This window comes from Dromaius novaehollandiae, chromosome 1 (genome assembly GCF_036370855.1).
Source record: "Dromaius novaehollandiae isolate bDroNov1 chromosome 1, bDroNov1.hap1, whole genome shotgun sequence".
Classification (NCBI taxonomy): Eukaryota; Metazoa; Chordata; class Aves; order Casuariiformes; family Dromaiidae; genus Dromaius; species Dromaius novaehollandiae.
Window position 1 is genome coordinate 186,118,878 of NC_088098.1, and position 12,769 is coordinate 186,131,646.

A 12,769-nucleotide genomic window follows, 5' to 3' on the forward strand; every position below is an offset into this window, starting at 1 on the left:
AGCCATGCTCTGAAATGGATGACAGAGCTCAGGCAAGCAGGTGCTAGTGTCCACATCTACACTAGAACCAATGCAGTAGGAGGTGGAGGTGAACCCAGGGAGATAATGGTGGAAAACTCACGGGGAGAAAACGTCCAGCTGCATTCCCACAACTAATGGGGTAAAAGTCCCTCTTTTTCCAATATTGTTTCATTTAATTTAAGCTGAAATTCCACTCTTTTCTCACATCCTAAATCATGAAATGTAGGAATAGAAATCTTGAAAAACATACAATATTGGAAAAACAGGACTTGCCTTACCCCCAAGGCAGGCTCCATCGCAGGTCGGTAGTGAGTGTGATGTTACCAGCAGAGAGCATGCTGAGGCAACACACTGAACTAGTGCCAGTAACAACCAAGGGCCTACCTGAAAGGAAAGGAGCAGGGTTAAGGAATTAGAAGTCCCTGATGTATCAATTTGCTGGGACGTGTTCTTTGGGGACGCTGGAGATTAGAGAAAACGCACAGCCACCAGACCAAACTCCTTCTAGGGAGCTCCATTTCTTTGCAGCAGTGGGGTTGGTTGCAACCTGGGGTTGGTTCATGCCAGCAGGCATCGACTCCTCTGACAACCAGAGCTGGTGGCAACAGGCCAGATCTAATCCAGAAACCCCTTGGCTGTAGTAGTGCAACATGATGCATGAGCAAATAGGACCTTCCCCAGCAGGACCTCTGTGCCTGGCTAGAGCTGGGTGAGAGCAATGGGATCGGAGCAAGCTACTGGTGAGCCAGCCCATGGCTCGGGGCAGGCGCGCTCAAACATGGCTGCACCCCCCCCGTGTAAACATGCCTGCGGTGCGGCAGGCTATGATCCCTCTATCAACTTGAGATGAAATGGCACATTTTAGCAAAAGTATTACGAATGGGAGCAATACAATCGAGGCAGGAGCACACTGCTATTTATTTTCACAAGAAATGTTCATATTTACTTGACTCTGCCATATGATTTTCAATACCCAGTGTGGATAAAACACACAGATGAGCTGTGGTGCTTGTAAAGGAAAGCTGTGAGCATTGGCAAGCGGGGGTCATTACTGCGAGGGCTTTTGCTGTTCTGGAAAGTTTTGGAAACAGTTCAGGGTTGCTGGAGAGGCGAACTAGCTGTGTAGCGCTGCTTAGGGATTCTGGCTACTTACAGTCTCAGCCTTAAGCATGTTTCAAAGTTAATTCTCGAAAGAAATGCAGATCCATTGTGCTTTTCTTCCAGCTACTGTTTTGTCTGTCTGCCTAGCATGAGCGCACATTTGATCTGCAATTTGTAGGAGTCTGCAGAGATTCAAAAGTCTGCCCTGGTGGTCCCTACTGGGGCTGTTATTGCAAGAGCTTCTCATATGTTTTTGCACCATATTAATTTCTATCAAGATATAACATAATTTTGCACAATTTCATTATTTCTTTTTTTAAAGTATTTTGTAATACTGTACCTTGAATGCTATGTAAAAGGTGAATGAGGTGACGTTAACTGAAGAAAATTAACAGACAATATGTTTATAAACATTCTGTTGTCGCCAAATCCATTATTCCTCATGGCACTTTGTATAATGCAGTGTTGCATCAGTTCTCATTTAGAAGGTTATCTTCGTAAACGTAAGTGCTAAGAATATGTATTTGAAAATAAAAGCTTTATTTTTTCCAAAATCTAAATTATTTATTGATAGAATATATTTGTCGCTAGATATACTCAATGACAAATGTTAGGATAGGAATGATGACACAGCTTCTGTAATGAACATTAAAAAAGAATTGAAATAAGTGTAATTGCTTTTCCCAATATGTATATTAAATATATACATCTATTTTCAGACATATTCAGAAATGAATGCTGAAAAATCTTTAACATAAGAACCATCAACACTTTGAATCTTTTCCATCCAGGCAATTCAGATCCTGCAGTCTTCAAACTGCAGATACTTAACCTAAATATTTTAGCTCAAAGTTTACATAGAAAAGATCAAAATAAATTCTCAAAGCAGAGACTGTGCCTATGCAGCACATGTGCAACTTTGTGATTCTGGTGTGTTAACACCATGTGTTTTATCCACAACATTTATTCATACAGACAGTTATTACACACAATTTGATATTTCATTTCCAGATTTCCAGATTTCCTTTTTGGTGTGAAACTATGCATTTTACTCTGCTTTTAAGACAACACTATCACATACACTCTCAACATCATAAAGCACCTCAGTATCAAAAAAATCTAAAATAAAATAATCTGATTTACAGGGATTTGTTCCTCACTGGTCAAATAAGTGCATTGATGAAATAGTTTTCTAATATCATCATAATAAAGTTTTTGTGTATTTGCATCTGCATGAATAACACAGGACAGTCTAAGCTCTTTTTCTTTAATAGTATTCTTAAAGGAAATACCTGATTTGTTTGAAATATTTTTACTTTTCTGGTATACTTAACTCTCCAAACATCTGTTTGTCTCCAGAGAGAAAACACACTTCACTGATATCTATGTGGAGGAACACAATATTCAATATGTGAATTGTTGAATCAATGTGGATAGTGTAAAATAAGGGTCCATTTTCACTCTGTTTTCTTAAACCCTATGTTACTCTCAGCTGCATTCACAAATGCTAATGAGGGCAGAGACACAGGTCTCGTAGGGTTATGTCTTGCTTACAGCATAGTCAATGGTCAGACTCCTACGGATTTTGGAGGTAAAGCCTTGAGTCTTCCTCAGCACACCTAAGCCAGCCTTTTTCTCCAATCAAAACCACTCACCTGTTCCTGCAGGACTTTAAGCATTGCTTGTGTATGCGTTTGCTCTTCCTTGGCTTGCTCCAGTTCGGATTTTTTGTTATTTAATTCTTCCTGTATGCTCAGCAATTGCTGCACAAACAAAAGAAGTTTCTGGTTAGCACAGTCTAGATCCAAAGAGGATTTAAATCCTCAGTTTGATAAATCCTCATTTCAAACAATGCTTTGCAGGATGCTCCTACATTTATTACTGTTGCATAATCTGCTATGTCTAAATGGACCAGAGGTAAATTATTTTCATCTGCATCTCCTTCTGCAGCAGTGCTCCACAAGTAATGCATCTGTTAATGTGTGTTAAGCTATTTGTTACATGAAGGTAGAAACTTTTGGTACAGTATATCACCCACAGGGGGACTGTCACATTCATCTGAACCAAAATCTTATTTGTAGAAGTATACATGGTCTTTTTAATAATACCAGGGTAAACACTACAGTACATAAATAATTTAAAAGCACAGCCCTTTAATATAATTAGTCACTGGCCCAAAGCCATTTTCATTCTATGCAAAGCAATATTCTGGAAAGCTTTCACACTGAGTTGCCAAGAAGAAAGCTTTCCTTTTTTCCTTGTGCTGTGTTATTTTATTAGATCAGTAAGACTGATGCCCTACAATCACTATATCAGCCATGAAGTCTGTTGATCTGCATTGTCAAAACAAAAAGCTATGACCAAAAACTATTTTTATGAAGATAATTTCTGGAATGTTAGGACATATTTAAAAGACCACAGCCTCTCTTCTTGGCTAGCTCTATGTTCTGCACAGATTTATTGTAGCTGTCAAGAGCAGGTCAGTAGATTTAATTAATTCTAAAATAATTATATATTTCTGTATTGACGTGATAAATGTTAGACACTGCTAAAGAGCAAGAGAAGACAAACAAGAGATTAAAAAAGAGTTTATTGTGCTTTCCTTTCATAATCAAGAAAGGAAAGTCCCAGGCATCAAAGGACTCTTTTTCTGTTGCAGCACCAAGATTGTTTTAAGAGCTGCTTGGAAACATTTGACACTTCAGGGCTTGGCAGAGCTATTGGTAGTGTATTCTTGGTGTAAGTGAACAACAATCTGGTGGCTGGAGTCAAGTCATTCAGCCACTGGAGTAAAAATCCACGTGGGTATATGTCTGACTGTATCTTACACACTCTACAATCCAGCTGGGTGGGCTCACTGTTGGATCTCACCCCTTGGACTGTGCCCTGGGAGCCTCCAAGGGACATTCAGGTATGTGTATTTACTCCACTCTACCATGGCACAAAAGCATTTTGAATCTCAAAATTTTACACGAAAAAACAATAGGCTTTACTGAGCCTATTAACCAACCAAATATTGCATGGGAAGCTTTATTTCTGGCATTTCCTGAGCCGGGATGGATTGCCACCTCAGAGCTGTTCACCTTGCCTATTGGGTACCACTCCCTAATTTTCGGAAGACACACTGAATTTGTGTGTATACAGTCGTGTGTCACACACTGATACCCATGTGGCCCCTCAGCAGAATTACAACTTTTCAAACTTTTCACATTTTAGGCCAGAAGGGACCATAAGTTCACCTCATCAAACCTCCTGTTTATTACAGACCATTAAGCTTCACGCAGGATAGCTCTTGTTGATGTCTGCACTTTAGAAAGATGAAGGGACACCAGTCCTCAGAAGAGAAGCAGAATATACAAGACATAAGATAAATGAAGCCCTTTCAAGAATTACTATGAGATACCTGAGGTGTGGCAAGAAGATGCCACCTAATAGGGGTTGATGGAATGTCCTCTCCTTTCCAGCCCCAACTTGTTTAACCTTATGCACCTGAACTGGACAATGGTAGCCTAAGAAAAAAAAAGTCTCTGTCCCCCTGCCTCAGAGTCTTCTCTAAGCAGTTCTGTCTTGCCATTGTGGCCAGTCTCTGATGATTCAAATGGAGGAGCCAAACTGAATGAAATAATTCTCTTACAAAGCCAAGAATCACAGAATCACAGAATAGTTGGGGTTGGAAGGGAGCTCTGGAGATCATCTGGCTCAAACCCCTGCTCATGCAGGGTCAGCTAGAGCAGATTGCCCAGGACCATGTCCAGTCATGTTCTGAATATCTCCAAGGGTGGAGACTTCACAGCCTCTTCGGGCAATGTGTTCCAATGTTCAAACACCCTCACAGTGAAGAAATGTTTTCTTGTGAATGCATCTAGCCAGTTATGTACTGGGGGAAGGAAATCCTTCATTGCTTCTCCAGGCAACCAGCTGAAATCTTGAGGCATGAGATTTCATTATCATCACTGTCTCAGTGCAGTGCTGCTAGTACTAGGGAATATGGGGAGGACTGTGCAGGATGTCCTGTTTGTTCCACAGCTTCTGAAAGAAGTGAAAGAACACGCAGAACTGAGGAGCACATCACCACCTTTCAGACTGCACCTTCATCTTCTTTCAGAGACATTACTCCAGTTCCTGGGAGGCATCTTAGAGCCCATCCATCTGAACAATCTCATCTGGAAGATTTCAAGTGAGTTTTAAATCCACCTGTGCTACTGGAAAGCCTTTTCAAAATTTAATGCCTGTCACAAATGGGAGACCAAGTCTCACTTCCAGGCTGACCTTGTTACACTTCTGTCACTAAGATGCCCTTCCCCATCCTACCCTCCCATGGTTCTCCCATGGACAATTCTTATATACAGCAAATCAGCTCTCACACTGCCACTGTTTAAATCTCACATCTCCCACTGCTCTCTCCCACTGTGATTTAGTCCAATTATATCCCTCTTCCTTTGATCCTGATTTTATCTGTTTTGTGTTTGAGGAGACAACTTCCAAAACTGCCTGAGCATGGCAAGAAATGGAGGTGTGGAAGAGAGTCACTGAAAGCACTTGACTCTAGATCAGCCAGGAGCAGCAATTCCAGGAAAACATCCAATGTGCTCAGTTTCCCCATGGTAAGGCAGAGCAAATGTTCTGGTCACAGTATGACCTGTGAAGCACTCGATATGAGACAAAACTTCCAGGTTTTAGTGGTTAAATTGTCAACTCTTTCAGGCTTTAATGGTTAAATTGTCAACTCTTTCAGGCTTATCGTGTGTGCATAGGCTATGTTGAAAGACAGTGAATTGGTCTGTTTGCATGGGGATAGAAAACGCCGTATTTGTAACTAAGGTGCCACATTCCCAGTCAGATATAAGGTTTTGTAATCACAGCACTGGGACCTTCCACTGAACTCCATAAGGGGCCAGAATTGCAGCTGGGAATGCTTCTAGCTGTTCCCTGGAGCTTTAACCTTCTTTTCTTTTCTCTCCCTCTCTAAAAGCTGTAGAACCTGCTCGTTTTGCACAGGCAGGTTCTGAGATCTCTTTTTCCTGAGTGGTTGATGCCATTACGAAGAAGTTATAACAAAGAATTATACCTGCCAAACAACATATCTTTTCCTTCTAGTTTTATTTTGGGAAATGACAAAACAGCTTTGACTGAAAAATATACCAGCCTGAGACAGATGATTGGCTTGAAAAATGTCTGCACAAAAACACAAAGTTGGACAAAATTAAAAGCAAATCAAACAAGGATCTTATACTGGGAAGAATGAGGCAAATTTCAAAATAGGGACTGCTGTCATGCCCACTTATAAACAGAGAGACACTCCATAAACATTGTAAGGAATAATGCCAATATGCTGATATTTAATTATTCAGAATTATTTTGTTTTTCACATAAATGTGCTTATTAAAAATTGATCCTATAGATATTTCCTCTTCTTTTCAGATTACTTGCAAATGTATATTACAATCAATTAAAATTAAAAATTGGTCTCCTTTGGTTTTACTGCTTATGCAGTCTGATCCGGTTCCACCTACTTTGCTATGTCATCCAGCCTTTCTGCCAGAGCTTCCCCCTACCCACCCACACATAACATTTGCTACCCTGTTTCCCACCTATTGTGCACTGCTGGCTTGTCTCAGAGCTTTTTCCAGCAGAGCTATCAAAATGCCCCTTCCTTCAATCTCATGTTACATCTCTGGCCATTTTCTGAAGTCCTGATGTCCCCAAACTTTGTGGCAAAAATATGGCATTCTCTGCAGTCAGCGGTTCCTCAGTTCTCTCAGGGAAAGGAGAGACTTCTTGGTTACACACTGCTCATTTTTCTGTTGTCTTTCAGATCAGTGTTTCTGCAACTTCATGTGATTCTTGGGTCTCTGGGGTCCGCTGCAAGTTATGCAGTGGTTTATTCCCTGAGCGAAAATCCCAGTGTCAGGAGGTAGAAAAGCATCTCATGGTGGAGAGGCAGTGCTGTAGTCAGAAATATTATCTTTGCTGTAGTGCATGCCCATGCTGGGAAGCAGAGAGATTGGCTGCAGCCTTCTGCCAAAGGGAGGGAAAGGGTACTAGCACCAAGAGCACACAACCCATACAAAACCTGACCTAAAGAAAACTTGATTTAGGGAGTGTTGTTGTGAAGAGAGGATTTTTGAGGAAGGTCAGAGAATGTCCAGCATCACACTGTGAAAGAGCTTTCCAGGATAGAAGAGTAAGAAGAAGGGAAGAAGTCAACTTCTGAAATCAGCAGGGAAGTGTGTCCAGGGTTGGATGGTAAATGAAAGGGGTCTGGCAAATGTCATGCAATGCGAGTGAGGTATTTCACAGGAACAGCTCTGAGGATCCTGGAGCAAGGCATCCACATAACCTAAAGCTCCACCAGCACCGGTCTCAGCTGGGAAGCTCAGCTGGTCTAGATGCAACCACAGCCATTTGCCACAGTGGTTGCTGGATGGTCCCTAAGAGATGAAATCCTGGGGTAGGTTCAGGTCAGACGGGTAGACATCACTGGTAGCTCCTTACTGGCATTTCCAGAGAGGAGATTAGAAAGGAAACAGAATTCACCTATGAGTGGTCTCTCCAGAGCTAAATCAATATATTTTAGGCAAACAACGCAAGACAGCTTGCTTGCTTCCAGCATCAGCTCTGGAGCTGCTCTGTACAGAAATGGAAAACATCACTCTTCAGTGCTAAGCTTGTTTCATTCATGAGAACCAAATTCCTCCCTGCACATAAGTGGGTAGCTAATTTCTTTATATGGGAGGGAAGAGTGTGCGCGTGTGTGTTTTGTTCTGTTTTTTCACACATTCCTACCTCCAATGCTGAATCTCTCTCAGAAACAGTTCAGTACCGCCCATATTTTGTAGATATCAAAAGTGCAGAGAGAAAATTACCATCTTAAACCAATCTGCGCAGCTTCTGAAGCATTAAATATAGATGGCATTATGGAAGGCAGCTGAATTACTCAGACTGTGTACAATGTGGTGCCAGGGTGGCCAAGAATGTTAACAGCTGAACAACACACAATGACTCAAAATATATGAGAATTCCTAAAGGGAAAGTAATAGCTTGCTGTTTCGTATCACTGTGCAGCCATGAAATACTCCTTCTCTTTCCTCTTTTCCTCCTTGCCCACAGTTTTTTATTTCTCCCCAAAAGGCAGTGTTACATGTATACTTTTAAATATAAATTATGGACATATGTACAAGTACAGGCACACACACAGCCTAGCAAGACAAAGAAGTTTCTCAGAAGGAAAGCATGGTTTCCAGCATGAAACCATCAACTTAGTATTCTAAGAAATTGGGGCAGATCAGAAGAGACCACAAAGCCTGAGGCTGTACTTAAGATACTGTAGGGCTGACAGAATAATAAAAAAGGAAAACCAGCATTTGCCACAAGTTTAACAGTTATACAGCTGAATGGTCCTGCCCCTGCTATTTTGGTGATAGCTTTCCCTACAGCTGCTTGAAAAGAAATATGAAAAGGTTACAAAGATCTTAAAAGAAAGAGAAGTAAAGATCAGACAAAAGAGCATCTCTGAGGTGGGAGCGCTGACTTTGATCATTGGTAACAGATAGTTAGAGCAAACTCATCCAGTTCAGTCACAGGAAGGAGGCACAGACTCTTCCTCCAGTTTCTGGAGTAACTACAGGGCGTCCAAAAAAGATCTGTGGCAAACACTTCAGAAATGACAATATCAGTCAGAGGGGGATGGTGTTACTCAGCCTAATAGTGTCAACCCACTTGAATGGACATTTTGGACACCTAGTGAACTTAAGCAAACTGAATTCTCCTATCCATGTAATATTTGGTGGGCAACATATTACTCTCCATTGGCTACTTATAGGAAATATTTGTACATCCCTATACAGGAAAAATGGGGAGATCTGATTCACTAGATGCCTAAAATGATGTGCCTGAAAGAGGCAGGCTAGATCCCACCCAAGGTTATCATTTTCAGTCCTGAAGAAACTAAGGCTTGAATAATAAACTCTAACTTGGGGAAACAGTTCTTACTTATGCAACACGGCAACCATTTCTCCTATACTACACTGGAATTAGAGATCTAAAATGTATGAAATTCTAGGCATTGAAAGGATCTCATAAACCACCTAAAGATTATGACAGCACACTTAGGCTAGCAATTTCTGGAGTTTTATCCTTTCACTCCCCTCTACCCTCCAAAGCAAGCCTCATTGTGTCAATTCCATATTTATTTTATAGAAATAAAAAGAAGTTAGAGTTTGCCAAACAGAAAAGGACAAACATTAGCAAGGGAAAATGTGTTTCAAAAGTCTTAGAAACTATTTACAAATAAATGGGGGAGGCACGGTAAACTTTTCTTGTCAGAATCCTCATTAGGTAGAAGGAAAAGAAATAATGAGTTAAAACGAAACCTCAGGTGCATAATCTATTGCAAAATAAAATTGCAGATCCCTCTGCCAATACTTCTGTGGAGTAGCTGTAAGGTTGTTTTTCTCTCTTTCTAAGACAAGATTTCATATCACAAATGGCCAGCACATGGCAGGCTTGAATAATGAGAAAGTGACTTCCCAGCTGAGCAAATATGCATTAGTAACAAGACGCTGATGAAGCCAGACAAATCACCAAGGAAACAGAAGAATGTGAAAGACAAGTCAAAGAAGCTTTAGAAATGAGCCCTCAAGGATGTTAGCCATGTTGCCGCACTAACGGTAACATATGTGCAATCCTAATGTATGACAAGCCATGATTAAAATAAAGAATATGATTGTGAGTTTTTTGAGGGAAAATGAAACATTATGTAATAGAGCAATGTTTCTCAGCCCTCCCATCTCTCAGGGTCCTCCTGTATCATATGAACTATAGGGATGACATTGTTAGGATGGATCTTGGGGTTTGCCACCATAAAAGAGTCCAAGCCCTGGTCCCCCAACTCTGGGCTCATATGTGGATCGACAACCCAGCTGCTGCTTGCCAGGCATCCACCTTTGAAGTGAGTTTTCCTGGCTCTCTGACCAGAGGAAAAATGCCTGCTAAACATGTTTGCTCCATACTAGCAGGTTAACCACTTGGGAAGGGGACAGGGCACTGGGCACACCTGATGGGTGAGGGTGTATTGTGGCACTACCGAAGAATGCTGTCCTACTGCTTCCTTAGGGAGATGCTTGCCATCCTCTCCTCCCCCTGCTACTAGATGGACTGCAGAGGTCCGACAGCTTTACTGCACTCAGAACAAGAGCAGGCAGGATTGAACCCAAGAAATCTCAAACCACAAGACAGACAAATGACACACTGAAACTACCCAAAGGGAGGTTACAGAGAAGATGGAGTCAGGCTCTACTCAGAGATATACAGTGAAAGGCTGAGAGCCAATAGACACAAACTGCAACAAGGAAAATTTCTATTACGTACAAGGAAAACATTTCCTAGCGAGGGTAGCCAAACACTGGAACAAGGGCTTAGCAAGGCTGTGGACTCTACATCCTTGGAGATAAAACTCAGCTGGACAAGGCCCTGAGTAACTTGATACAACTCCAAGACTGGCCCTGCTGTGAGCAGGAGATTGGCAGACGTGACCGCCAAAGGTCCCTTCTGACTTACCTTAGTCTATGATTCTAAAGAATGTTTAATAGATACCAGATAATCAGATCTCATTTCTTTTGTTTCTGTGAGGCATAGTAATTCACTCATGCTAACTACAAGAGGCAGTATTTGGGGCTGGACAGCAGATCAACAGAGGGAATGGCTGGCTTAGAAAACAGGCTACAGCTTTTATTTGTCAAGTAAGTTTTAAGCATATCTCTTGCTCCAGCCAAGAAAGGCAAATTCGCTTAGATCAGTTATGGACTGTTACAGCAAATGAGGAAAAAATCTAAGTCCTTACGGACCTTAAAGTATCAATCCCTCCTCCCAGAAGTGAAATCCTCCCATCTTACTAATATCTATTAGTATCTAAATATCTACTTAGTGCTAATATCAGGGATTCCCTTCTGGGATCTGACTTTCATAGCAGATTACACAAGGTCTTTGATTTTGATGGTGCCCTGCAGAAAGAAGAAGCTTCTTTGGCCAAAAAAATTACACGTCATCAATAAAGTTCCCATCTACCTTTGTTAAATGAGGTGATTGGCATGTTAGATAGCCCTTGACTTTTACTGGAACAGATGAGTGAGAAGGTGGACTTATAATTTGCTCTGATCCTGATCAAAGGAAGAGGGCTGAACTCAGATGAATGTTGTGTTCCTTCTGCCCTTGCATCTGTCCTACAAGCCAACCAGTGTGCAGCTAGTATGATCCAGAACCAAAAGAAGACATCCATTCATAGCAACCTCCTCTTCTCTAGCCTTCCACCTGCACCCATCCATTATTGCTACCTCCTCACCCGGCAATGACACTTGAACTGAATGACCACATCTATTCTTTCACGGACTGCAAAAGAGCATGATACAGTGCCCTCCTTCTTAGCAAAACAGATTAGTATTTTTTTTTTAATTTTGATTTTCCTATTCTGGAAGAAATATTTAATTCATTTTAAAGGAGAATAAAAACACCTGAAACATTTTTGCTAGGAGAAAAAATGACATCAGGAAAAAGAGTCAGTTTGCCCAGTGTTATTCTCATTGAAACAGAGTTCCTAGTAATGAAAGCAGAGTTCCTAGTAATGAAAACATCAAATGCTTTTGGAAACTATGTAATCGGCAAGACATCTCTACTATTTAGGAATCTTTTAAAGAATTCACATACAATTGCTAGACTGTAAAACTTATGAGAACTGTACTTCACCAACATGAGACTATACTATCATGTCAATGCAGATACTAGTTGATTTGTTTTGTATTTGAAATGAAAAGTGTGCACCAGATTATTTCTCTGCAACGTGCTTATTTGTGCTGTCACTCTCTGTTTAGCTCTACCAGTGGTAGCAGGCAAGATGTTACAACAGTTCAATCCTCCACCATTTCACCACCACTTTCAGAGCAGCTATAGAGAATATGGTGCTTAAAGCATCTACAGGTCCTTATTTACACTTCCCCTAACATTGCTGAAGTGATGGTGGCAGAAGCAGGAAATTAAACACTACTTTCAATAAGGAAAGGTTGTTAAACACAGAGGAGAACCTATTTGGCTTTTCTGAGGTCTGCTAAATAATTAGCACTTAATTGCCAGCTGCTCTTTTTTTTTAATATAATCAGAAAGAATAAGTATTTTCTGAAAGTTTGAATGTGCTCAGTACAGTACAGAGCCCTGAAAAGCACAGAGGAACAAAAAGAATACTTATGGGAACATTTCTCCCTGTCTTGAAAGCAAACATATTTCTTATCAGATTCCAAATATCAACTGTATGAAGAGAAGAAGATAAGAGAGGGTGCAGTCCCTTGCACTTACCTCTTATCCATCCCCCAGAAAATTATCTATGATGATCAGTATTGCCATTACTAACCCAGTGCTACTTTTATAGGAAAATAGAAAGATCTAATTAGAATTCATATGGTGAGAGTAATAGAAATATTTCCAACTTAATTATTCTGGTCTATTTATTCAGCAGGTAAAAAGCAAATATAAGGGGTAATGTTTTTTGTCTCTTTTATTTACTCTTCTCTTTAATACCGCATTTGGAGAAGAATCAGTTTATAAATGTGCATAAGTACATTGGGTAGGTTGTATGCTGAATAGATGTTTGGTGAGCTAA

The 12,769-nt window shown here is 40.8% G+C and overlaps 1 protein-coding gene across 11 annotated transcripts in view; it reads right to left on the bottom strand.

Annotated features, from left to right (window-relative positions):
- The window catches only part of ENOX1 (ecto-NOX disulfide-thiol exchanger 1), a 360,126-nt gene that overhangs the window by 27,098 nt on the left and 320,259 nt on the right, over positions 1-12,769 (bottom strand). For all 11 annotated transcript variants that reach the window (XM_064504830.1, XM_064504829.1, XM_064504833.1 and 8 more), the window contains one exon: positions 2,778-2,885. In XM_064504830.1, the coding sequence (XP_064360900.1) occupies positions 2,778-2,885 (108 nt within the window). The remainder of the gene's footprint in view (positions 1-2,777; positions 2,886-12,769) is intronic.